At 48.8% G+C, this 27,088-nt stretch overlaps 1 protein-coding gene across 3 annotated transcripts in view; it reads left to right on the top strand.

Moving 5' to 3' along the window:
* The window catches only part of LRP4 (LDL receptor related protein 4), a 118,032-nt gene that overhangs the window by 34,082 nt on the left and 56,862 nt on the right, over nucleotides 1-27,088 (top strand). For all 3 annotated transcript variants that reach the window (XM_054027714.1, XM_054027713.1, XM_054027715.1), the window contains exon 2: nucleotides 18,039-18,185. In XM_054027714.1, coding sequence (XP_053883689.1) covers nucleotides 18,039-18,185 — 147 coding nt within the window. The remainder of the gene's footprint in view (nucleotides 1-18,038; nucleotides 18,186-27,088) is intronic.

The following is a 27,088-nucleotide window of genomic DNA, read 5'->3' as shown; positions in this document are numbered from 1 at the left end:
CTCTGGCTACCACAGCAGTTGTTTACAAGGGGAAATAAATATTTAGAAGAGTCTTTAATGTAGTTTTAGCTTCTAATATAGTTTGGCAGCTGAGATCTAGGAGGAGATCACACCATGTGTCTAGCCAGTGGTCCACCCAACACAATAGGAGAACCATCTCGCTGAAGCCTGAGAGCCTATGTCCTTCAAGAAATGGTCTGCACACTTGTAAGGTTGGAGGAGTTCCTCTGCCTATGGATTAGGGGAAATGTCTCTCTGAAAGGTAGATAATTGGAAAGGTCCTGGGAGTGAAACTTTGGCACCACAAGTCCTGTAACTGGGCAAGCTGGGAAGGGAAGCATATGGGATGGAGCAAAGTGCTGCACTTGTCCTGTTGGCATAGAATAGGAGTTGTAAAGCAGGAAGGGGGCTCCCTGTTTGAATGCTCAACAAATTTCATTCCCTAAGGGGGGTGATTAATGAAATTCATTAGGACACTCCCCACTGCAGGGAGTGAAATACATCTGAAACACCTCCTAGCTCTGGTCTTCTGTTACAGCAGCATGTTGCTCCTTAGCAGTTGTCTAATGTCTGATAAGGTCTCCTACTAGTATAAGTTACAAGAATGGTTAACTATTAATTTAACTTGACTGTCATTTCATGAATGGGAATGAGCAGTGGGTGACTTTACTGTTTGCTGTCCCATACTGGTTGGGAGGCTCTGCGTAAAAAACATCTGAGTGGAAGAGAGAGATGATCATTGTATCACATTGCTGAGGTGACTGGCTAACTTGTAAGGTAGTTAGTACTGGGTTAAAGTTAGAGACATTCAGTTGTGTTTGAATTTTTAGGGATTGAATCACTTACATTCTGTCTTGCAGGTGATGTCCTGACTATGAGTTCTCTGGCTGGTGTTTCCAGAGGCTGGTGGTGACATCTTTGACCACATTATACAGAAGCAACCTTTTCATGTTTACCTCTTTCCAAACTGGTGGCTCATTACCATTTAATGTGTCTGAGTGGAGTGGTCCTGTATGAAAGTCATTTATCATTTTGGGTGGCCACATAAGATCTGTCCCTGAGATGTTTAGTTGCAACTCTGTGTTTGTGTGGTAGGAAATAGTTACTGGTTGCATTTCATAGGAGCTTGTAACTAAGCAAGAAAAAAACACTCATGGCTTAAAGCAAAAGGTATTTCTCTGCAGTATCCTTCAAGAGTCATTGGGTGCTTTGTATGAGCTATATGTTATAAAATGGTCTATGCTTAAGAAAAGGCAAAAGCTGCAGCAAACCTCATGTCAAGACAGGGCTATGTTTATTAGTAATAGGAAGTAAATTCTACACGCAGGAAGCATAATGCCCTTACTCTCTGGAACTCAAGGTTCTATGTAGGACGAAGCAAGTGGCCAACTGAGTCTGGCCTCAGAGAATGAGTGCAAATACGTGGTGATAAAAGATTGAAGAAGCTGGACCCCAGCCAGTGAGTACCTTGGAGGTACGAAACAAAATATTAATACATATTGAGACAGAAATTAATGGGCCCCAGTGTAAGTTTTCGAGTGATGCATTTTCTGGAGAAACTGTAGGGATGTAAACTGCCTTATTTAGGATCTAATGCGATCAGAAACTCTTGAGAAGAGAGTGGCGATAGTGCAGCCTTGAACACTAGGCTATTTCAGGCATTCCAAATCCTTCTCTGAAGGATAGGGGTTCTGGTACTAGAACAAAGATGTGCTCATTGATATTGTCATTGGATTTATAATCCTCCAAGATCATGATGCTTGAAGACTGGTTTGAGAGGCTGGTATTGTGTTGGACTGCTTGGATGGAGAGTATCCCTTGGCAAGCACTTGGAGCCAGCTAACAAGACCTGGGGGTTGTGATTTGTGTGACATTTAGCTGTATTTGGCACAGTTCGTGACAGTGAAGGCCTTTTAACTGGACCAAAGTGAGATATCTTGATAACACCCATATAACAATGCAAATTTTCCACCATCCAATGGCAACTAAATGCAGAGAAAAGATCCCTGAGTTGTGTACACCTAAGCCAAGAGAAGTACGGAACTAAAGAATGAAGGAGTTTCTTGTGTTTCTTTTAGACTAGTCCAGACTCTTGGATTTAGCTCTTTCCAGGCAATGTGTGGAGATGGCACTGTTTGAACTTTTGAGTGACTTAATTTTCTTCTACATAAATGGGCCTTCCCACACCAGTTATTTGGAGCAGCAGGTTCAGCAGTTGCGAAGCTGATATGGAAAACTTCTTATATTGGTTTTTATATAGTCCATCCCTCTTTCACACTCCACACTTCCCTGCGAGCCGTTGCAAACCAAAATTGTTTTCTACAGTCTGTTCTCCAGGTGCTTTGTCCAGTTTAGTGTTAAGTGGTCCAAGTAATGGGACTTGCATCCTTTCCCTAGGGAGACAATACCACAACCTAATGCATCTCACAGTTAGGAATAGGAATGTTGATGTTCAGACTAAATGTTCCCTACCTTCATTGCACTTCCTTACTCATAATTTTATCCCTGAATAGTTCCTCTCCTTTATTGGTATTAACCTCTTCAGATATTTGTAGATGGTTATTGCTATGTCTTCCCTTAGTTGTCACTTAACCAAGCTATATACTGTGGAGTTGTTTTTTTCCCCTCTGAAACCCCTTCAGCACCTGATTAATCTCATTCTCAGAATTCCCTCCACTTTCTCTACATTTTTCTGGTGCTAAGGTACCTAGAATTGAATGTTTTATTTCAGATCTATTTAGGGAGGGACCTCTCAGCTCCCTGATGCCAGGCCTCTGAATATATAGCTCATATATATATATATTTGGCTACAGTATTGTACTATAAACCCATGTCTAACTTGTCCATTGTCTCGCCTTAGTTTCTCTAAGCATTGCTGCTTTCCAGATTTTTACTTCCCTCATAGTATTTGAGAGTCTGTTTCAAATTATTTTCTACCAGCTGCATTAGCTGCATTTTTTCTAGGTTGAATCTTAATTTCCTGCCCATATTTCTAATCTTTTAAGGTCCCTTTTGTATTACTTTTTTGTCTTCAGTGGTGTTTGCAGCAAGTCCTATTTTGGTATCATCTGCAGACTTCTTTAACATGCCATTTATTCTCCTCCAGATCACGAATGAAGATATTTAATAAGACTCAATCTAACATTGTTCCCAGTGGTATCTACTAGCATCTTCACCCCCCACAGCTTGACATATTGCCACTTCTCATTACCCTTTGTAGTCATTTAGTCAGAGTTTGATCATGTGGGTTCATAACCAAGACAAGTTGAAGTAGTTTTGTGAGTAGGAGGATTTTATGGGGATAATATTCTGCCCTTCTACAGTATCTTTCATTCAGGGATACCAAAATACTTTACAAGCTTTAAGCCTTAAGCCAGGCATCCTGCTGAAGTAGTATATTTTACAGATGAAAAGAAATAATTTGCCCAAGATATTGCACTGAGTCAGTGGAAGAGGTCGGACTAGAATTTAGGAGTCTTGAGTTCCAGTGTTCTCTCTCACAAGGTGTGAGTATATAACTTAAAGGGAGGAGAAAGCAACTCTAAGTCAGCCCCACTTCTTGAGCATTCGGTTCTTGAGTCTTATGTTCACATTTTCCAAATATTCCCCTATCTGCTCTTTACCAATAGCTCTTTCTATAAGCTCTTCATTATTCACTAACTGCTGGCTCTGGCTTCCACTGAAGTTGGTGGCAATTCAGTGAGAGCAGGATTGGGCCCTAAGTGTCCAAACTTCTTTATTTTTAAGATCTATTTTTAAAAAGCCTCCTGTCTCTTTTCCCCTTTAGTCATTAATTCTACTCCTGCCACAGTTTTTTACCAGTTTTTCTTATATTCATTTACCCTTAAAAGTACTCGTAAGAATCTGTCTCCACTTCCCCTGAATCCCTTTTGCTAGCATTAACTCGTATGTTCTTTTGCTGCTCTCAAATCTTAATTGACTGCAATCTTATTGCACTTGTCTTCCTTATATTATAACCCAGACCTACTGAATTTGCTGAACTTGGCCCCAGATGACCGTTGTACTAAGAGTAATAGGCTGAAGATAAGTAAAAAAAAAAATTAGGCAATATTTTTGATTAAATAAATAAAACAGAGTTCTGATAGTAAAGTATGAGAGGCTGTGAAATTGCTTCCCCAGGGAAGGTGTGGAAGCCTTATTGCTGGAGGTATATAAAAATTACACTTGACAAGACACCAGAAAAATTCAGATGAAGGTCTAAAAGGCCTTTTTCATTTCTCTGTTCCAAGATCCCACAATTGCTTGACAGTTTATTTGAAGCATGGGTTAGAATTCATGTTTTCAGTAAGACTCTGGGGTAAATTCTGTAGCATGCCCCTCTACCAGTGTTTGTAGCACCCAATGGGCCTGCAGTTACAAGGCCTGTGCCAGAAGAGTTTTGTAGTTGTCCCCTGTTAAGAGCTGGGCTTGGTTTTGCATCATGCAGTTTGTCTCTTGAGGTTAGGGCAGTTCTCTGATCTTTGAATTGCCCTGAGCACAGTTAGGCTGGAATGAAATTCCCTTCCTGGTCTGTATAGGAAGTTGCTTCCCTGAATCAGTTTCTATAGCAAATGGCTACACTTTCTTTGCTTGTCTATCTTGAAGGAAACTGAAGATTTTGGTTTCAGAGTAGATTTTGGATTTTTCCTCTCTTCCTCAAATAGCAGTTTTCCACTGAAGGGAGAGTACAGTTAATCCAGCTTTAGAAGAGGGATTTGCTGACCATTGTTTAAACAGAGAGCTCTACTGGCAGACAGTGGAGAAAGAACATTACACCAACACATTCTGATGTCAGAAGGGGCACTGCTCACTGATAAAGGCCACCAAGATGTTTAAGTAGTAGGAGAAGCTGAACTAACTTTGCCTGTGTGTACCATGGCCTTCAGAGATTTGATAACTGATTAGAATGCAAGTTATACAAACTTCTTAATGTACCACTTGTAGGGACAGGCCAGTAGTTTCAAAGCCTTCAAGCACTACTGCCTCAACTTTGTGTTCTGAGGGGAGTGTCAGAGACATTCCTGCTAGAAGGATAGCCTCCCTTGTAAGGCAGGTTTTGCAGTGTCTACTTTGGGGTTTCCCAATAAGGGGTTCAGATGTTTGAAATATTTTAGTGTGTTATCTCACTGTCGCGCCCACATGACTCCTCATAGTGAGCACAGCACTGCAGTTGCTGTGCCTCAGTTTCCCTGACTGTGTTACCAGCCCACTCTGGTGGCTCACCCTCCAGGCAGGTCATTACAAGCTTTCAACCCCCATCCGGTGTAGCAGAGTCCAAAGTCAGTCCAAAACAAATATGAAATAAAGGACTCTTTCTCAGCTGGGCCTAATAATTGAACAGGGCCATTTGATCTCTAGCCTATCAGGATCAGTGGGGTGGGGGATCTCAGCCATCACAAGTGAGGCTGAGCCTGACTCTCCTTAATGGGTCAGCCAGCCTGTGACACACACCCACATTCTCCCAAAGACTTTATACTGTACATACTTAGTTTCACCCCCCGCCCCCTCCCCATAATATTTTTCTTTCAGCTTCCTTCCAATTTATTTGTATGTTTCTAGTGATGAAGTGTCAAACAAAAGTCAGTATGCCATTAACATTTTGCTCTAGTTCACCAAGTGAAGGTAAAAGTTTTGTTTTGTCCATTGCGTAGGTTGTGTATCTATATCTATCTATCTAAAAACCCAGATCTGTGACACTCAGTCCTGGACCTAAAGAATGATTGTTCTTCCTAGATCCTTGTGGTTCAAAACTGAATAGTTTATACAGGTAATAAACCCAGGCAGATATTGTCTTCTCTGGATTTTCAGAGCATTATATCAGTACTCCCATCCCACCTCACCAAAAATCTGTCAAATTTGCAATACTATGAAAGGTCTAGATGTATGTGTACCCAGAACATAATGGTTAGCTAATCATGGGAAAATGCATCACTCCTACCCAACAAGCAAACTGTTGTCTGCCAGTTTCTGTAGAGTAATATTAGGTTTAGATAGATAACTCAAAAGGTGTGTTTTGGGGGGTGGGAAGCAGTACCCTGCTTACTCACTTGGTCCAGTGTGTCTGGGAGTAAGGAATGTGGGTACTCCTGAGGACCACCTAGGATCCATAGCAGCATCATTACATGTGCTACCCTCAGCCCATGTCCACTGAGGCAACTTCAACCTTATTCAGGGATTATTAGAAAATGCTGCCATTCCAGAGTGAGCTTCCACATCCCGATCAGCCAACTAGCTGTTAACTTCAGAGGCCAGCCTCCACAGACGGGGAACTTTTTTAAGCAATAGTCTCTGGAAGATGAACCAGCAACAGACTAGAAATAAGAGTAGCCACATAATCTCTGTTGTTCTGTTCATTCCCTCTGGGGCACCTGGCATTGGCCACTGTCAGAAGACAGGATACTGGGCTAGATGGACCTTTGGTCTGACCCAGTATGGCCGTTCTTATGCTCTTGCTGAAATTGGAATTAACATCCCTACCCTTGGAAGGAAAAGGGCCATGGGAAGTTAAATGAAGCAAGAATTTTAATCTCATCTGAAAAAGGACACCTCTAATAAAACAGGGGGCTGCAAAGTCCAGTCTGGGTGATTACATTCTGACTCCCTAAATTCCCCTGTAAATTCCAATGGATGTTATATTTGTGACTGATGTGGAGCTGCTATGTAATAATCTCAGACTACTGAAATGTAATAACTTTATGAACGCTGAATGTGCCCTGGTCAGTAACGGAAAGTTGTTGTATGTTGGGTTATAAGACTTTCCTATATGAATGTATTGATCTAGCTTAATAGGGAACTGGGATGTGGAGGAGGTGAAACAACCAGGAAAGCAACACAGGAGCTAGAGAAAAGCATACCTACCAACACACATTGGTGTGCAATTACAGGACAATGGCATGCTTCCAGGCTTCAGCCTGATGTTGCACAGCTGTTTTGCCAGGCTGGGAAACTAGAGATCAACAGGACACTAAACAGTTAAAAAGCTCTCTCAGGAGAGGAAGAGGGGATCAGTTGTCAGGGACTGTTCAAGGGGACAGGTTGACACTAGGGTTACCATATTAAAGCATTAAAAAAAGAGGAGACTCCACAGGGCCCTGGCCCCGCCCCAACTCCGCCCCCTCCCCTGAGCGCCCCGCATTCCCCCTCCTCCCTCCCAGCCACGCGAAACAGCTGCTCGAGCGCTCCCGGCTTCACGGTTTGCCGGGCAGCCTCCAGCCCTTGTGCCCCTGGCCGGGCGCTTCCCCAGCACAGCCGGAGCCCGGAGGATACTGCTCTCTCCTCTCCAGTCACACCCCTGCCCACTCTCCAAACCTCCCGGTGGCCTCACCCAGTTAAGAGCAATGAGAGTGCAACGCAGGTGGCTGTTGGGGCTGGGAGAAGAAAACTTTTGCTGCAGCAGAAAGGCACTGGGAGCACTTTTGCCCAGCTGCTGCCGAGTGACACCCGATGCGAAGGGCCAGAGACCAGCCAGATCCACTAGCCCAGCCCCGCTTTCTGCACGTTGTCCAAGACCCAGCGCTGCATCGCCCCCCGGTCTGCATCCCGCCCCCCGCCGCGGTGCTGGGTCTACTCACGCTGCTGTTGTGGCCCCACCAGTGCACCATGGCTTGGTTGTGCGCAGAGTCCCCAGTCAGCGCGGAAGTGCTGCTGCTCAGCTTCAGCTCCTACAGCCTGAAGCGGGTGGCTTTGCCCTGCGGCTGCTCGGGGGATGCTCCTGCCGCCTCCCTGCCCTGCTGGTCCCGCTCCGCCGGGACCCCCGTGGCTCTCCTCCGCTCCACCTGGCTCCTTCTCAGCCGGCTGCCGCAGGGTGCACGCCCAGCCGGGGTCCGCTCTTTGCCTTGCCAGCCCGGCAGGGCGGGCGCAGTCCCCCAGGGGGAAGCTCGGGGCAGGCTGGGGCCAGCGGAGCGCGCTGGGGATGCGCTGGGGTCGGGCTGGCTGGGAGCAGCCGGGGAGGTCACTTCCCCACGAGCTGCTGGGAACCACCTCGCCTCTTCCCCCGCAGCCCGGCCACCTGGGCCTGACTAATAATCCCCGCTGAGGCCGAGGTGGCTTCCCCGGGGCCAGGCAGGCGCGGCACGTTATCTCGGCCCCGCTGGTGCCAAAGGTGCAGAGGAATTGGACAAGCCAGGTCCCGGCGAGCAGGGCATACACGATCTCTGCCTTTGCTTCCGCCCCCACACCTGGCTTTCCCATGATCATATGCCACCTCCCCAGACCTGCGTCCGGTTGAAAGTTACGATCCTCCCCGCAACTCCTCTGAAAATGCAGAGCTACAAATATGTCCCCCGGGGAATGAAGGAACCAAACACTCCCTTCCCCAGCTGCTTCAGTAATGCTGGCATTTTCCCGGACATGTTTGGCTTTTTGGCAGTTCCCCCCAGACAGGGATTTGAGGACCAAAAAGCCGGACAGGTCCGGGAAAATTCAGATGTATGGTAACCCTACTTGACACTGAGAAGCTCTGAAGAAGTTGGGCCTGCCAAACTAACATGAGAGGGATAGAATCATAGAACTGTAGGGCTGGCAGGGACATTAAGAAGTCAAGTCCAGCCCCCTGCACTGAGGCAGAACCAAGTAAACCTAGACCATCCTTGACAGGTGTTTCTCCAACCTGTTTTTAAAAACCTCTAGCGATGAGGGTTCTATGGCCTCTTGGAAGTCTAGTCCAGAGCTTAACTACCACTATTGTTAGATTTTTCCTAATATCTAAAGTAAATTTCCCTTGTTGCAGATTAAGCCAGTTACTATTTGTCCTACCTTCAGTGGACATGGAGAACAATTGATCACTGTCCTCTTTATAACAGCCCGTAACATATTGGAAGACTGGAGTCAGGTCGCCACTCAGTCTTCTTTTCTCAAGACTAAACATGTCCATTTTTTTGTAACCTTCCTTCGTAGGTCAGGTTTTCTAAACCTTTTATCATTGTTGCTCTCCTCTGGACTCGCTCTCCAATTTGTCCATATCTTTGCTAAAGTGTGATTCCCAGAATTGGACTCAGTACTTCAGCTGAGGCCTCACCAGTGCTGAGTAGAATGTAACAATTACATTCAGTGTCTTACACATGATGCTCTTGCTAATTCACCCCAGAACATTAGCCTTTTAGTCATCACATTATTCACTGATATTCAATTTGTGATCCTCTACAACCTCCAGATCCTTTTCAGCAGTACTACCCCCATAGCCAGTTATTCCCCACTTTAGAATCAGAGAGAGGTCATCTAGTCCAGTCCCCTGCACTCATGGCAGGACTAAGTATTCTCTAGATTGATTCCTGACAGGTGTTTGTCGAACCTGCTCTTAAAAATCTCCAATAACAGAGATTCCACCACCTCCCTAGGCAATTTATTCCAATGCTTAACCACCCTGACAGCTAGGAAGTTTTTCCTAATGTCCAACCTAGACTGACCTTGCTGCAATTTAAGACCATTGCTTCTTGTCCTATCCTCAGAGGTTAACAAATTAAATTTTTCTTCCTTCTTCTTGTAACAATCTTTTACATACTTGAAAACCGTTATGTTCCTTCTCAGTCTTCTTGTTTCCAGACTAAACAAACCCAATTTTTTCCATTTCCCTCGTAGGTCAGGTTTTCTAGACCTGTAATAATTTTTGTTGCACTTCTCTGGACTTTTTAAGAATTGTCCATATCTTTCCTAAAATGTGGCACCCAGAACTGGACACAATACTCCAGTTGAGGCCTAATCAGTGTGGAGTAGAGCTGAAGAATTACTGCTTGTGTCTTGCTTACAACACTAATACATCCCAGAATGATGTTGCCTTTTTTTGCAACAGCGTTACACTGTTGACTCATATTTATCTTGATTTGTAGTTGTGCATTTGATTTTTCTTTCTCAAATGAAGTAAAGATAGGCACTATGTTTGCCCTTTTCCACTCTTCTGGGGCCTCACCTATCCGCCAGAAGTTTTTGAAGATAATTACTAATGGTTCTGAGGTTGCTTTAGCTTGTTCCTTAAGTACCCTAGGATGAATTTCATCAAGCCCTGACATCCTGAATACATCTAACTTATCTCAATAGTCTTTAACCCGTTCTTTCCCAATTTTGGCCTGTGTTCCTTCTCCCTTGTTTTTACTATTAATTGTGTTGAGTATCCAGGTGCTATTAACTGTTCTAGTGCAGATTGAAGCAAAATAAGCATTAAACACCTCAGCTTTATTGATATCATCAATTATTAGCTCTCCTTTTCCCTGCTAAGTCTACACTTTCCTTCATCTTTTTCTTGCTCCTAATGTATTTAAAGAACCTCTTGTCACTGCCTTATTTCCCTTGCTAAATGTAACTCATGTTGTGCCTTAGCCTTTCTGATTTTGTTCCTACATGCTTGTGCTATTGTTCTGTACTCCTTAGCAATTCATCCATGTTTCCACTTTTTGTAGAATTTCCTTTTGATTTTTCAGGTCATTAAAGATCTCCTGATGGAGCGCTGCTGGCCTCTGACTATTCATCCCAGCATTTTCTTTGCATTGGGATACTTTGCAGTGATATCTTTAATATTGGCTCCTTGAGAAACTGCCAGTTCTCCTGAACTGCTTTTTCCTTTAAATTTTCTTCCTATGCACCTTACCTACCAGTTCTCTGAGTTTGTTAAAGTCTGCTTTTTGGATGGTAAACTCTAGGTAGATAGGCCTGCATATAGGATGGTTGGTTGTTTTTTAAGATCTGTTTTCTCTATAATGCTTTCATTCTAAATAAATAAAATTTTGCTTTAAGAAGACTGCTTGATTACTGGGCACCACTATCATTGCTCCTGGAGGGAACAGAACTGCAGGTACTGAGGAAAAGTCTGTTCTGCTGAGGTAATTGCGGGTGGTCACAGGGACTGCAGCCCAGGTGCTGGTCTGAGAGTGGGAAAATTGTGTGATTCTACCCCCAGAGAGGTAGAATCTTGAGGCCCAAGACCTGAGGTGGTGCTCTCAAAGAGAGCAGGATGGGTCAGAGGTGCAGTTAGCCCACTGAGTCAACATTCTTACAATCTTTCTGTGGCTAAGGCGTTTCTTTGCACTGTTAAACAGCTTCCATTTTGCTTCAGAGACGGGCAAAGTGTCTTGGTCTCCTTGGCAATGAAAAATTCTAGATAAATGTTGTAGCAAAGTCAAGATTGGGGATGTCAGTGTGTATGCCTGTTGTAGAGGAGTCTGCCGTAGCCCAAGTGAGTGACATTCTAATGTGATTATAAGGGGATGTTTCTGCCTGGTTGCTTATTTAGTTACCCAGAGGGGAGTGTCGGAGAATAACAGAGATGCTTCCACAGGAGACACCCTGACTTCCGGCCCATTTCCAGATTCCTCTAGCTGATTTGGATTGAAACGCGAGACGGGATCATGTTCCACATCGATGTGCACTTGTTTAGTTTCCTATCACACATGCCCTATTTTTAGAGAGAGCACTCACCAGCAAGGAATGACGCTTCATTGAGTCTCCTCACACCCACTGCACTCTTTCTACTTTCCCTCAAGGTAATTTGGTACTCTGGGTAGACTAATCCCTAGTCTTCTAGGTGTCTCCTGTTACAGAGGGGAGCAGCAATAAAGTTCCGAGTGTGCTGTATGTGGGAGGATAGAGCAGAGTGTTGGACACAGGAGGCTGAAATCCTGCCTCACTGAAATCAAGGGCAAAACTTTCATTGACTTTGGAGGGGAAGGGGGATTTTACCTTTTGTGTTTGTAGAAGAGAGATACGGTCCGCCTAGCTGTGGTTAGTTCTTTGACACACATTAATTGCGATTTAGTTATGTATAAAAATTTAAGCCTATTTCTCAGTGTTGGAGGGAGGGGTTATAGTATCTGTACAAGGGTGCCGTGTCCTCAGCTTGCAGTGTTGTCAGGGTAAAGCAGGGTTTATAAAAGACACTATTAGAAATAACCACAAGGCCAGTAAAACTAAAGATTGCAAACCACAAAGTATTAGGCCACTGAAGATAATGAAAGGCATGTGGCTTAACTATTTTATGTACTGTATCAATTTAGGTCACGCAAAGTACATTTACTTGGACAATCACTTGTAAGGGATGGTTTAGGTGTAGATTGTCCTGCCTCAGCACGGGGGGCTGGACTTGACGACTTCTCGAGGTCCCTCCCAGCCCTACATTTCTACGATTCTATGATTAATAGCAGAGTTTAACTTTAAAGATGATAATAAAATTGGGAATATAGCAGAGTAAGTTGCAGCACACACAGTGAATTCTTAATATTACTAGACAGCTGCAGTTATTCCCCTTCAGCTCTCTAAGCTCCACCACCATCTTGATATTTGGCAGCAAAACTAATGCCCCATAAAAATAAACCTCTGGTTTGCCATTCATCTAAAAATAATTGGTAAAAGTTTCCCCCCAAGTTTGGGAGTTGACTGTTTTGACACTTTACCTCTTGTTGTTGGCAGATACCACCTCAAATTGACTGGCTCAAACTTGCTCTAGGCCTAGCCTTCTATTGAATTATATTTTTATTCTGTTTTTTTGTGGAGCAGGGGACAACACTGAAACTGTAAAGTCTCATCCACTTTCCTTTACCTCCCAGATTGTTGATGAATGGAAGGGGGAAGCTGGGGGTGCTGCTGTGTCTTCCCTTAGAGCACAGTCAGAGTTCAGACTAGCTCAGATGAGTTGCCAGGTACCGTTGGGCAAAATGGTAGAATAATTGGTGCTCTGTGAAGTTGACCATAGAAAGCGGTTAGGTAAGGACAACTTGAGAGCACAGAGACCAAATGCAATAGGTTTCTGCCTTTCTAGACAGTGGTAGGCTCCCAGCAGAAGATGGTTTGCCCAGAATTTTCATAAGTTTCCAGTTTGAGTGTTTTTCTGTCTCAGTGTGGGTTGGTGAAGAGATTTGAAGGGGGTGCTTGGTCTTGTAAACTTAATTTTGAATTGGCAAGCTGATTATTTACCCCAAATAATTAACTTCCAATAGTCAAGCAAGTTCCATGGATGACATCTTGCTTTCCTCTTTGAACACAGTCACTGGCTTTCTCCACCTTCTGAATCATGCTCAAGTTTCTTAGCTTGGCCTCATCTTCAGGGCTCTGTAATACTCTGCTACTGCCTACATTTCTGTTTCCTTGCCCCCGCTCCCTCCACCCCTTTGCTCTGCTATCACTTCCCACCTCATCAATGAAAATTGAAAGGTGGATAAGGAACTGGTTAAAGGGGAGACTACAAGGGGTCATACTGAAAGGTGAACTGTCAGGCTGGAGGGAGGTTACTAGTGGAGTTCCTCAGGGATCAGTTTTGGGGACCAATCTTATTTAATCTTTTTTTATTACTGACCTTGGCACAAAAAGTGGGAATGTGCTAATAAAGTTTGCGATAACACAAAGCTGGGAGGTATTGCCAATACAGAGAAGGACTGGGATATCATACAGGAAGATCTGGATGACCTTGTAAACTGGAGTAATAGTAATAGGATGAAATTTAATAGTGAAAAGTGCAAGGTCATGCATTTAGGGATTAATAACAAGAATTATTGTTATAAGCTGGGGACGCATCAGTTGGAAGTAACAGAGGAGGAGAAGGACCTCGGCGTATTGGTTGATCACAGGATGACTATGAGCCGCCAATGTGATATGGCCATGAAAAAAGCTAATGAGGTCTTGGGATGCATCAGGCGAGGTATTTCCAGTAGAGATAAGGAGGCGTTAGTACCTTTATACAAGGCACTGGTGAGACCTCATGTGGAATACTGTGTGCAGTTCTGGTCTCCCATGTTTAAAAAGGATGAATTCAAACTGGAACAGGTACAGAGAAGGGCTACGAGGATGATCTGAGGAATGGAAAACCTGTCTTATGAAAGGAGACTCAAAGAGCTTGGCTTGTTTAGCCTAACCAAAAGAAGGCTGAGGGAAGATATGATTGCTTTCTCTAAATATATCAGAGGGATAAATACCAGGGAGGGAGAGGAATTATTTAAGTTCAGTACCAATGTGGACACAAGAACAAATGGATATAAACTGGCTATAAACTTGAAATTAGACGAAGGTTTCTAACCATCAGAGGAGGAAAGTTCTGGAACAGCCTTCCAAGGGGAGCTGTGGGAGCAAAAGACATATCTGGCTTCAAGACTAAGCTTGTTAAGTTTATGGAGGGGATGGTATAATGGGATAGCCTAATTTTGGCAATTAATTGGTGTTTGACTAATAGCGGTAAATATGCCCAATGACCTGTTATGGGATGTTAGATGGGGTGGGATCTGAGTTACTACAGAGAATTCTTTCCTGGGTGTCTGGCTGGTGAGTCTTGCCCACATGCTCAGGGTTTAGCTGATTGCCATATTTGGGGTCAGGAAGGAATTTTCCTCCAGGGCATATTGGCAGAGGCCCTGGGGGTTTTTCGCCTTCCTCTGCAGCGTGGGGCATGGAAGATTCTCTGCACCTTGAAAGTCTTTAAACCATGATTTGAGGACTTCAATGGCTCAAACATAGGTTTGATACAGGAGTGGGTGGGTGAGATTCTGTGGTCTGCGTTGTGCAGAAGGTCAGACTAGATGATCATAATGGTCCCTTCTGACCTTAAAGTCTATGATTCCCTTGGTCTCCTTTTCCCACTCTTTCATCTTTGCACCTTTGTCCCAGCCCTTTACTCTTGAAGCATTTTTTCTTTCTTTTTTGCACCAAATATTGACTATTCTCTATTCTTTAAAATTCCTTCTCAGAACATGTTTCCATGAAGTCTTTTAAAAGTTATGTGCAAAGGAGGCAGGGGAGAGGGGAAAAGCTTTTATGTCTCGTCTCCTCCTCCCCACAACTCTCCTTATGTTCTATTAAAGAAGGTCTAGGAGGCTTTAATTTAAAACAGATACACTAGCAGTTCAGATTTTATCAATCCTCTTTTTTTTCCTTTAAGGACTCTGTAGAGCACTAGTAGGTGTTTGACTTCAGATAGCATGGAACCTCCATTGCTGGTGTTGCTGATTAGCTCAGCATAGGGTTGGCAACTATTTAATCACACAAAACTGAACACCTTTCCCCTACCCCCTTCTCCGAGGCCCTGCCCCCCACACTCCATCTCTCCTCCCTCCGTCACTTGTTTTCCCCCACCCTCACTCGCTTTCACCGGGCTGAGGCAGGGGGTTGGGGTGCAGGAGCAGGTGAGGGCTCCAGCTAGGGGTGCAGGCTTTGGAGTGGGGCCGGGGGATGAGGGGTTTGGGGTGCAGGCTGGGACAGGAGATGAGAGGTGCGGGCTCTGGGTGGTGCTTACTTCAGGCAGCTCCCGGAAGCAACTGGACGCTCCCTCTGGCTCCTAGGCACAGAGGTGGCCAGGTGGCTCTGCACGCTGCGCCTGCCTGACAATGGGCGCTTGGGGCAGGGGCAATGCGTAGAGTCTCTGTGGCCGCTACTGCGCCTAGGGGCCGGACATGCCGTCCGCTTCCGGGAGTAGCGCGGAGCCAGGGCAGGCAGGGAACCTGCCTTAGCTCCGCAGTGCCGCTGACTGGATTTTTAGCGGTCTGTCTGGTCAGCGGTGCTGACTGGAGCCGCCAGGGTCCCTTTCCGACCAGGCGTTCAGGTTGAAAACCGGAAGCCTGGCAACCCTAGCTCAGCACTTTCTGGGTCTGATGGCCTCCTTTGTTTTCCTTCCTACTGAGTCATTCTGGAGTGCTCTGTATGTGTGTGTGTGGGGCTGGAACGTCTGCAGTAAGTGTTCAGTATTGCCAGCCCATATGTTCAATAATCATGCACCAGACCCCCCAAATTCATGAGATTAGTTCAAAAATTGAGATATTTAAAGATTAATACTCGTCGTTTTTTGCCTCCCTTCTGGTTTTTCGCCTTGAAGAGAAGTGCCAGCTACTTCTCCAATTTGTGCACCATCATCTTAGGTTCAAAACTGACCCTTAAATACACCCCCCCACACAAATACAGTTCTCCCTGTTCACTGCTCAAAGGGGGCTCTGCTTATCCCCTTCTGTTGCTGAGGGAGTGGGGAACTGCCACTCTGTCCCCCTCCCTAGTTTGGCTGTCCCACTCACTCTGCCTCCCTGCTCTCCCACGGTCTGGCGTTCCCCACCTGGCCCTGAATTCTCTTGCCCCTTCTATACTTCGCTTCATTTCCCCTCACAGCCTCCTACCAGTCACATTCTCCTCCTCTGCCATGTTATGTTCCCCTAAGCACACCACTCTGTTCCTCCTGCTCCCCACATTCCCCAACTCCACATAGTTTCCTGTCCCATTTCCAGTATTGCCAAACTCAAATGTTCAATATCATGAGACAGGCCCCTAAAGATCATGAGACTTTAAAATAAAAGTTTTGTTTATATTTCCCTCCTGGTTTGTAAGCCCTTAGGATGCACTTGAGTCCCATGTCAACGCCTTTCTCCACAAGAGGCTAGAAACGGAGATACTCATGTAATTGAGATGCCAGGAGGACTTTAAATAAAATATCAGATATTACAGGATTAGGCAACACTCTGTTATGTAACAGATTCGCCCTCCCTGCTGTCACTGTAGTTTCATTCCCGCCTCCTCTGCATCCTCCTGGGAGATGGTGACCATCTTTCCTGGAGACAGCCAGCTCACTTTTGCATGCACAGATTAAAAAGACATGGTGGCCAACTTACTGAGGGCAGTCTGTGGTTTCATTTCTCATTATCATCAGGGAGACTGATGGCCATTTTGGATAAGGATAAAACTTCACAAGATTGAAGGCAGAAATCAGAAACTCGTATGATTGTTTAGCACCCCTGACCATACGCAAGACTTGGGATAAAATTGGAAGCAGGGCTGGCTCTAGGCACCAGCAAAACAAGCTGGTGCGTGGGGCGGCACATTTTTAGGGGCGGCATTCTGGCGCGGGCCATGCCGCCCCTAAAAATGTGCCCCGGCCGCCCAAGTTCACCTCCGCTGCTGCTGCTCGCGCGCCGCTGCTCCCCCTCCCTCCCAGGCTCTCAAACCTGGGAGGGAGAGGGAGATCCCGAGCGGCTGCGGCACGCGAATCAGCTGTTTCGCGCACCGCAGTCGCTCGGGATCTCCCCCTCCCTCCCGGGTTTGAGAGCCTGGGAGGGAGGGTGAGCAGCGGCGCGCGAATCGCGACCACTTGGGATCTCCCCCTTCCTCCCGGGTTTGAGAGCCTGGGAGGGAGGGGGAGACCCAGAGTGGCCGCGGCGCACGCGCTGCTTCTCCCTCTCCCTCCCTCCCTCCCTCCCTCCTAGGCTTGAGAGCCTGGGGGGAGGAGGCAGGACTGGGGATTTGGGGAAGGGGCGGAGTTGAGGCAGGGCCGGGGGTGGGGTAAGAAAAAAACGGGGGGGGGGGGAATTGTTTTCGCTTGCGGCGGCAAAAATCCTAGAGCCGGCCCTGATTGGAAGAGTTCTTAATTCACAAATCATAGAAATTTAAAGATGCAAATACCTATTAAGCCATCTTGTCCACCCATTCCTTTGGGTCTAGTGATGGAATATTCCCTATAGTCTGTTCGCTATGGCCTTTGTCTTCCCTTCTGTGGTCCTAGGTGACAAGGCTCCCACCTTATCCCTTGGAAATTGATGCCACAGCCTCACCCATCTCACTGTTACAGATCTTCTGGAAGATTCCACCCATGTTAACTTTTGTTCCGTTTTCTCTTAAATGGCCCTGTGTTCTTCTCTTGTTTCCATGAACTCCACAACGAGGTGTGACAGCAAATGTCAGTAGATGAATTACAGTGAACCATTTTAGATCCGTAGGCGTCTGCTCTTAGATGAACTAGACTCAAGTAAATAACAAAGATGCACCAGTGAGAAGGTGGCAGTTACAATTAAATTTAAGGAAGCCCAAATATCTGCCTGCTGTGCTGATCCCTAGGCCTCTTCCTGGCTGCTTGCTTTGTGGTGTTACCTCCACATAGTGTCACTCCGGGAATCTGTGCACATCATTGAGACCAAGAGTGGAAGGTGTTTTTCTTGTTGCAATGGGTTGTATAGGTGTATGCACACGTGTGCATGTGTGTTGTGTATGTGGGGAATAATTGTGATGTTTGGAAGCTGTTGCACTTAAGTTAAAACAATGGGGTCCTTTCTCCCTCTCTCTGACCATTTGATTATTTTCTTTCTCTCCCCCTGCAGGTGTAACAAGCAGCACTGACTGTTCCTGTGGACGCAATCACTTTACTTGTGCAGTCAGTGCCTTTGGCGAGTGCACGTGCATCCCGGCTCAGTGGCAATGTGATGGTGACAATGACTGTGGGGACCATAGTGATGAAGATGGCTGCAGTAAGGAAATAACTCCTTTTGTGTGTACATGTGGGTGAGCACGCTAGCGGGCATGTGCAGGCAGGAGTGTGTGTGTGTGTGTGTGTGTGAGAGAGAGAGAGAGAGAAGGCTGAATATGAAGGTTTTAACTTTCCTCTATGGACCTGAGAACTCTTTGTCTGATTTAGAAGTTACAATGAGTTTGTCTTGGTTTGTTTCCCACCTGCTAACTGTCCTTTTTGACTGAGGCCTATTTCTGGAATAATAGAGAGCTATTGGTCAGAACTATGTGTATAGGTAGCGCAGAATGGGAATAGAGGAGGCAGCTGTAGTCAGAGTAGAAGTCAAAGAGGAGGTTTGCTCTGTACTATACCCATGTTCAGTCCCCAGCATGCTTTAAAAACAAACAAACAAACTTTGATTTAATTCTGTTTGAGCTGGTGAAAATAGTTTTGAACTAAAATGTAAAACCTGTGAACAGACAGACACACCCAATGAGCCTACCTCTCTGCTCCACCCTCCCTTCAAATCCATTGCCCTTGGGCAATGTGTCTCCTTCACCACCTGGCTCCTTTTGGGAGCCCCAGTGGCCTTGACTGTATGAGATGCTTTTCCATTTATATTCACAACAGCTGAGGTTCACTAAGGTGCTTGAGATGATAGTCGTCAGATTTCAGAGCTAGGGAGCTAGTAGTTGTGGGGCTCTGGACTCTGAGGCTCCCATATTCCCTGGTCTGACAAAGCCAAAATCCACTAACCTTGGGCATTGTGCAAGGCCCATTCTTGCTTTCTGGATTGGTTGGGGTCATGTGGGAGGAATTGTGTTTGTGTGGGGGCGGGGGAGTGTCCTCTTCCTCATGTGAAAGGGGCAGCTGCCCAGTAAATTGGTTTGTGTAGCTGAGCTATATAGGTGGAGAAAATAAACAAATGTGCGGTGTGAGTATGTTCTGGATAAGTGTGCCCTCCCTCCCTCTCGTGGGCTGCAATGTTACCCACCCTTGGTGCTCTGTGAGGGGTGGGGAAAGCAGCCCTTCTAAGCTACACTCCTGTCATTCATTCACCTGTTGCTGTGGGATCCTGTGAGCAAGATCATCTGACAATTGATGTCCGTGTCTGTTTAGCTGTGTGCACAGATGAGAACTGATGAAAAGCTGGGCTCCCAGTGGGCCTAGCAGGAAGGAAAAGAATTAGAATGCAGAAGTCCTTTCCCTAGGACCACAAGGAAATGCAGCTGCTTCCTTTACTCACCTCCTGGGATTTCACAGATTCCATTGGAGGATAAAAGCTCAACTTGAAGAATTACTTTTCTTCAAATGACCTAGTATCCAAAGGGAATCCAGGCCTCTCTCTCTAGTGGAGGTGGGGAAATCTTTCTCCATTGAGACGTGTGTCCCTACCCAACCTCTCCTTGGTTCCCGCTGTTCTGACATCTGTGCAGGAGAAAATTTCATTCCCCTTGCGGAATGAGTATTGGGGAATCCCACTGATGTTTCTCTGCCCCCTTTCGCTTCTCTGCGTAGGCGTGGGAGAATCCTGCACTGCTGTAGGGAAGTTACCTTCCTCCCCATGCATCTCTGGACAGAATATTTAGAAACATGGGAAACGCACAGGGGGAAAATAGGCCCTCAGGAAAATAAAGGGAGCAGGACTCTGACATAAAGGTGACCAGTGGGAAGAGAACCTGAGAACCCTGTGCAGGAAGCAGGGAAATAATCTGAGACAATATTTGGAGAGTCCAAGAACAAAGGAGGAAGTGGAACAACGGGGCTAGAATCTGCCTAGACCTGCAGGACTGGGCCCAAGGGAGAAAAGCACAAAACCTTCAAGAAGAACTTTCATGTGCTGTGGGGATGGGTGCCTGGGAGCCAGGGAAAATCTCGATCCCTGAAAAGGGTGGGAAGAGAGAAACAGGAACCCACCAGTTGCCTGTCTCAGGTTGAGAATAGGGGAGCTGAGGCAGGAATATCTGATAACCAAACACCCTGGGCTGATTTTGAAAATTGGTCTTGCTGGCCTCCAGTGCACTTATTGAGGCAGGATGGAGATACAAGGGAGACAGAGTCTACTTGGGCTTCACACAACGAGTGAGACTTCACACAAACTGGGGAGGGGTGGAAAATTGATCTGTGATCAGATTGGCTGACCTCCCTATGATTGGGAGGGAGAAGAAATAAACATGGCAGTTGCAGGCAACCAAGTGAGCTATAAAGCCTGGGAATCTCAAGCCATCAACATGAATCAGTCTGAGTGACTGACCCTTTACACTCAGGGAGGGGAGATAACACAGCTGCAAACTGGGGGCAGCTCTCTGGAAAACAGCAAGTCTGAGACAGGAGTGATTAGACCCCCTGCTGCCAGACTATTGTGTGTAGTTCTGGTCTCCACAGTTTAGAAGGAGAGAGACAAACTGCTAGAGCATACAAAGAAGGGTAACAAAACTGGTAAAATGGGAGACGAAGGAGCTAAATTTATACAGGGTAGAAGTAACTTGAGGGGAGGGGTTGGAAAATGATCTGCCTCTATAAATACCTACAAGGAAACAGGGTAAATAAAGGGAAAGAATTCTTCAGCTCACAGCCAGTGTAGGAAGGAAGGCAAAAGCAGAAGCTAGATCAGAGGTGGGCAAACTATGGCCTGCGGGCCACATCCGGCCCATGGGACCGTCCTGCCTGGCCCTTGAGCTCCCGGCCCGGGAGGCTAGCCCCCGGCCCCTCCCCTGCTGTCCTCCCTCCCCCACAGCTACGCCACCGCGCAGGCAGTACTCTGGGCGGCGGGGCTGCGCGCTCCTGCCAGGTAGTGCGGCAGCCAGACATGCTGCTCTGAGCAGCATGGTAAGGGGGCCGGGGAGTTGGATAAGGGGCAGGGGTCCCGGTGGGAAGACGGGGGGGGGCGGTTGGATGGGGCGGAGGTTCTGGGGGGCAGTCAGGGGACAGGGAACGTGTGTGTGGGGGTTGGATACAGGCCCGGCTCTGGCTTTTTGGCTGCCCTAGGGAAAAAAGCCACCTGCCGCCTTCCGCCCTCCCCTCTTCCCCCTCTCCCCCCCCGCGCAGCAGGGGAGGGCGCCGAGCCCGGCCGCGGGCCTGCAATCCCCAACCGGGCCAAAGCGCCGGGGGGAGGGCGGCGAGCCCGCCGCGGCTCTGCTCTTCCCAGCGGCCAGAGCGCCACGGGGAGGGCGGTAAGCCCAGTCGCGGCCCCACTCTCGGGCCGGAGCGCCCCGCCACGCCGTCCCCCTCCAGGCACTGTCCCAAGCACATGCTTGGTGGGCTGGTGCCTGGAGCCGGCCCTGGTTGGATAAGCGTGGGAGTCTCGAGGGCGGGGGTGTGGATGGGGTCAGGGGATGGGGAATAGGGGCGGTTGGATGGGGGTGGGGTCCTGGGGGCAAGGAGCGAGGGGAGTTGGATGGGTCAGGGCTGCTGAGGGGGGCAGTTGGATGGGTCAGGGCTGCTGAGGTGGGCGGGAAGTTGCGGGGGGTATAGGGGGTGGGGACCAGGCTGTTTGGCGAGGCACAGCCTTCTCTGCTGGCCCTCCATACAGTTTCGCAACCCCAATGTGGCCCTTGGGCCAAAAAGTTTGCCCACCCCTAAGCTAGATGCAGGAGCTGAGGAGCTGGTGACTCTCACAAAGGACTTGAAAAGAACCGAGCATTCCCAGTTGCCAGGCTTACGGAGGCACTTGGAACACTTCTGCTCCATTGAGGCTACTGAGTCGCCTGAGTGGCTGTCTAGCTGCGTGATATTACTAGCCTGTTAGGAACGGGACAGGACAGCTTTGTGATGTGGGGTGCTGGTGACTGCTTTCTTTATTAATCTCCCATTCTTATGGTGAACGCTCCTTGCTAAAGCCAGTATTGCTGAATCCCTTTCCTAGCCTAGCTGTTAGTCTTCCCAGAGATGTCTGAAGGTGCTGGATTCTCACAAGCTCCTGGAAAAGCACCTTTAAGAGCACTCACATCACAGCCTAACCCTTTCCTTACTTCCATTTTCCCACTGTTCATGCAGCTTCTTCAAGATCCATATGCTGTCCCAGTTAGAGTTCCTGCTACTGCCGCCGCCGCCTCCTCCTGTTGCATTTTCTCTGCTTCCAGCTCCCCTCTCTCATTGTCTCCTATTCTGAACTTGCCCTATTTCCTGTCTGCTCATTTTCACCATGTTTAAAACTCCTGAATTCCCAGGTAGCTTTTATAGGCATAAGTACCAGGCAGTGGGATAGGATTGCACACTTCCCTTCCAGAAGTTAAAGACCCAGTTAAGACATCATTGAGGTTCCTTGAAAACCATGGAACTAGGATTCAGACTGGAATGGGCCATATGATGTGTTTTGGTCCATGAATCTAGTTCTATGCAGCCACATGCGTGTTCCCATCTGAGACGGAGAAGAAAGCACAGGGTCGAGCCTTCGGCAAGGTATGGTGCTATAGCTCCTCCTCTGGCCAATCAATGAAGTAATGTTGATGAGCTCCTGAGAGAGCCATGCCCAACTCCCGAGAGGGAGGGGATTGTGGGGACTTTAGAACTCATAACCCCAAAGGCAAACAGTGACCCAGACCCAAAGGTCTCCGCTCTTGAGGCGGGATCTGTGTCCATAAAGTGTGGTGTATGCTGGAGTAATTGAGCTAGTTAATTGCAATTAACTAATTTTACATTAGTGCCATTTGTCAACCCCTCTGAAGTGGTAATGTGCTAATTGTTGTGGGGAGGGCTTGAAATGGAAGGTGAACAAGAAAACAAGACATGCAGCAATGAAAGGGGATGTGTCAGCCCAAAGCAGGTGCAGGAAAGGGATGCACAGAGGAGAACATGTCATCCTTTACGAGTGGGCCTTGTCTCAGGTTTTCAGCTCTGTCTAACTATGGTGGCTACCAACCTTCTGTCAAATCTTCCCCCGGAGGCAGGAAATCTAACTCTCACCCCAAATCTAGGGCCATGTCTACACTGGCAAGTTTCTGCGCAGTAAAGCAGCTTTCTGCGATGTAACTCCTGAGGTGTACACACCGCCAAGCCACTTAATGCGCAGAAACGGCGCAGTTGCAGTGCTGTAAAAAAATCATCCCGATGAGAGGTGTACAGCTTTCTGCGCTGGGGCTACAGTGTCGCAGTGCCAGTCAGACACCCTGGTCGATTACAGTGCTGCAGTTGGCCTCCCGGAGGTGTCCCACAATGCCTGTTCTCACCTCGCTGGTCATCGGTTTGAACTCTACTGCCCTACCCTCAGGTGACCAACCATGAGCCCCATCCCTTAAATTCCTTGGGAATTTTGAAAGACCCCTTCCTGTTTGCTCGGTGATGCGTGCAGTCGTCTCAGCGCATCTTTCCAGGTGACCATGCCTGCTCCATGCACCAGGCGATCCTCCACTTGGAGCAATGCCGAGCTGCTGGACCTCATCAGCATTTGGGAAGAGGAGGTTCTTCTTCGAGTGCTTGCTCATATCCATTCCATTAGGTGTGTGCGCGCCGCGTGCACGATCGTCGGAAGATTTTCTACCCTAGCAACACCGGCGGGTCGGCTGTGGAGCCCCCTAGAGTGGCGCCTTCATGGCGCTGAATATATACCCCAGCCGACCCGGCGCCCCCTCAGTTCCTTCTTACCGCCCCTGACGGTCGTTGGAACTGTGGAGCGCTGCTTAGCTGTTCTCCACTCTCCCTAGCTTAGTTATAGTTATAGTTCTAGTGTTTATAGTTAAATAGTTAAATAGTTTAAAAGTTGTTTTAGTTGTTCTAAGTAGTTCAGGGGATTAAGGGGGTCGTCTCCCCCTTTCTCCCCCGGCCGCGGGGCCGGGCTCATGCCCAACGCTCCCGGCTTCAAGCAGTGCGCCTCCTGCGCTAAGCCTATGCCCACGAGCGACCCGCACGACTCCTGTCTGAAGTGCCTGGGAGAGTCCCATCAAACAGATAAGTGCAAGATCTGTAAGGCCTTCAGACCAAGGACCAAGAAGGAGCGGGACTTTCGGCTCCGGCAACTCCTGATGGAGGCGGCACTTAGTCCGGACGCTCCATCTACAAGTCAGGCCCCGGCACCTAGCACCTCGGTGCGCAGTGCCCCGGCGGCACCGGCTATGACGACCACGCGAGTGGCGTCAGACAAGCCTCCCCGGCACCGGACCTCGTCGGCACCGCAAGCAGTGCCTCGGCGCCGGTCATTATCCCCGGGGCATAAAAAAGCCCATAAGACGGGGACATCCGTGCCGAAGACGCCGGCTCCCCCAGTGCCGGGGGTAGAGCCGCGTCCGCCGGTGGAGCACCGGAAACAGGTGCCTCCAGCACCGTCGACTCCGGCGCCGAGGCCGTTGAGTCCGGTGCAGATAGCGTCTCCACCGAGACCGGCGGTGATACAGTGCCTCCCGTCGACTCCAGAGACCTTCGCGGCGGCGAGAGACTTAATAGCTCTCACGGAGCCGGCACCGCCTCAACCACCGGCACCGACTGCACCGTTGACTCGCCCGGTCCAGTCGAGGGGGAAACCTGCCTTGATGCGCCCTCCATCGCAAGGGCTGGAACCTCGGCACCGATCCAGGTCCCGAAGCAGGTCCCCACGCCGCTCGCAGTCCCGGCACCGAATATCGCCTCGGCACCGGTCGTACTCGCGGCCAAGATCTTCTTCGCGGCACCGCTCTACGTCTCGGCACCGATATGATCGTCGGCACCGATCAACGTCGAGACGTAGTTCTCTGCACCGCTACGGTCGACGCTCGACGTCGAGAGGCCGCTCCCGGCACCGGGCATACTCCAGGTCCTCGTCGAGGTCCAGATCCGGCTCCCGGCACCGACGAGGTCATCGGCACCGATCGCGGTCCCGGCACCGTTCGCCGGCACCGCGCAGAGATAGATCATCTCCGGACCGGTACCGTGCGGCACCACAGCACACAGGGATCGTTTCATCTCTCTCGGCACCGCCATGGCCGTCAAGATCGGTGTCTCGCTCCTCGGAGGACCTGTCGAGATCGGCATACCCCCCTCAAGGGCAAGCCGAGGAACGGAACTTGGGCCATTGGCAGGAGTTGGCAGAGGACCACTCCCATGGACCATCTCACTGGTCATTTTGGACCCCGTGGGCGTACCACCAGGAGCAAGGGGCTCCAATACCATCGACCTCTCGCTCGGGTCACTCGGTTAGAAGGGCCCCAGAATCCACCATCTCTCGACCTCCGCCAGGGGGCATGGAGCCTTCCGTGTCCACGCCACCTGACACCATAGACCCGAGTACAGGTGATGCTCCGGCCCAAGAGCAGGGGGATCAGGACCCCCCCTTGGATCCAGTACCACCGGAGGCGTCTTCCTCCTCCTCTCCGGATGAGGCAGTGGCGGGCACTTCATGTACGGGTCCCCCTCCGATAGATCTTCGGGCTCACCAGGATCTCCTGCGTAGGATGGCCCGTAATATGGACCTGCAGGCGGAGGAGATAGTGGAAGTACAGGACCCTATCGTGAACATCCTCGGAGCGGATGCCCCATCGAGGGTGGCGCTACCCCTGATCCGCACGATACAAACCAATGCGGATACGATATGGCAAACTCCTGCCTCTATCCTACCCACAGCGAGAGGGGTGGAAAGGAAGTACTTTGTCCCGTCTAAGGACTACGGGTACTTGTATACCCACCCCCAACCGTGTTCATTGGTGGTGGCATCAGTGAACGCACGAGAGCGCCACGGCCAGCAGGCTGCAGCGCCTAAATCAAAAGAGGCTAAGCGGCTCGATTTGTTTGGCCGTAAGGTTTACTCAGCCGGAGGGCTGCAACTTAGAGCGGCGAACCAACAGGCGCTATTGAGCCGTTACAATTTTAACTCCTGGAACTCTATGGGGAAGTTTAAGGAGTTGATTCCCCAAGAGTCCAGGGAAGAGTTTGGAGCCATGGTAGAGGAGGGTAAGAAGGTGGCTCGGACCTCCTTGCAGGCCTCCTTGGACATAGCAGACTCAGCTGCGAGGACCCTGGCTTCGGGTATCGCTATGCGGAGGATCTCCTTGCTTCAGGTTTCGTGTTTGCCTCCGGAGCTGCAGCAAACCCTACAGGATCTGCCCTTTGAGGGACATGGATTGTTCTCGGACAAGACGGACTCTCGTCTGCAGAGCCTCAAGGACTCGAGAACAATCATGCGCTCCCTGGGGATGCATGTTGTGGGCCCTCAGCGCAGACCATTTAGGCCGCAGCCTCAGCGCTTCTACCCCCCCCGCCTCGTCAGAGACAGGACTCGACCCGGAGGCGAGGGCGAGGTGGTAGAAGAAGGTGGGCCGGCCCTCAACCCGGCCAGAACCAGGGGCCACCTAGACCACCTTCAGGCCCCAGGCAGAACTTTTGAAGGTGCGGTCGAGGACGGCGCCCCAGTCATCCCCCAGGATCCAGCCCCCTCCTTTCGGGATCGTCTCTCCCACTTCCACCGTGCTTGGTCCCTTATAACTTCGGACCGTTGGGTCCTCCGCACAGTGGAGAGGGGATACACTATCCAGTTTTCTTCTATTCCCCCCTCCCACCCCCCTTCCCCGTCCCTCTTCAGGGACCCTTCTCACGAGCAACTTCTTATACAGGAGGTTTCCACGCTCCTTGCTATGGGGGCCATAGAGGAGGTTCCAGTAGAGTTAAGGGGCAGGGGATTTTATTCCCGTTACTTCCTGATCCCCCAAGTCCAAAGGAGGCCTGCGGCCCATCTTGGACTTGCGCGGACTCAACAAATTCGTAGTAAAGTTGAAGTTCCGCATGGTCTCTTTGGGGGCCATTATCCCCTCCCTCGATCCTGGAGACTGGTTCGCCGCCCTCGACATGAAAGACGCATACTTTCACATCTCAATTTACCCACCTCACAGACGCTTCCTGCGATTCGTGGTAAACATGGTGCACTACCAATTTGCAGTCCTTCCCTTTGGCCTATCCTCGGCCCCAAGAGTGTTCACGAAATGTATGGCTGTCGTGGCAGCGTACCTTCGTCGGCAAGGG

This window comes from Malaclemys terrapin, chromosome 4, assembly GCF_027887155.1.
Source record: "Malaclemys terrapin pileata isolate rMalTer1 chromosome 4, rMalTer1.hap1, whole genome shotgun sequence".
NCBI lineage: Eukaryota > Metazoa > Chordata > Testudines > Emydidae > Malaclemys > Malaclemys terrapin.
Note: the sequence above shows the minus strand (reverse complement) of the source record. Positions and strands in the feature narration are given on the sequence as shown.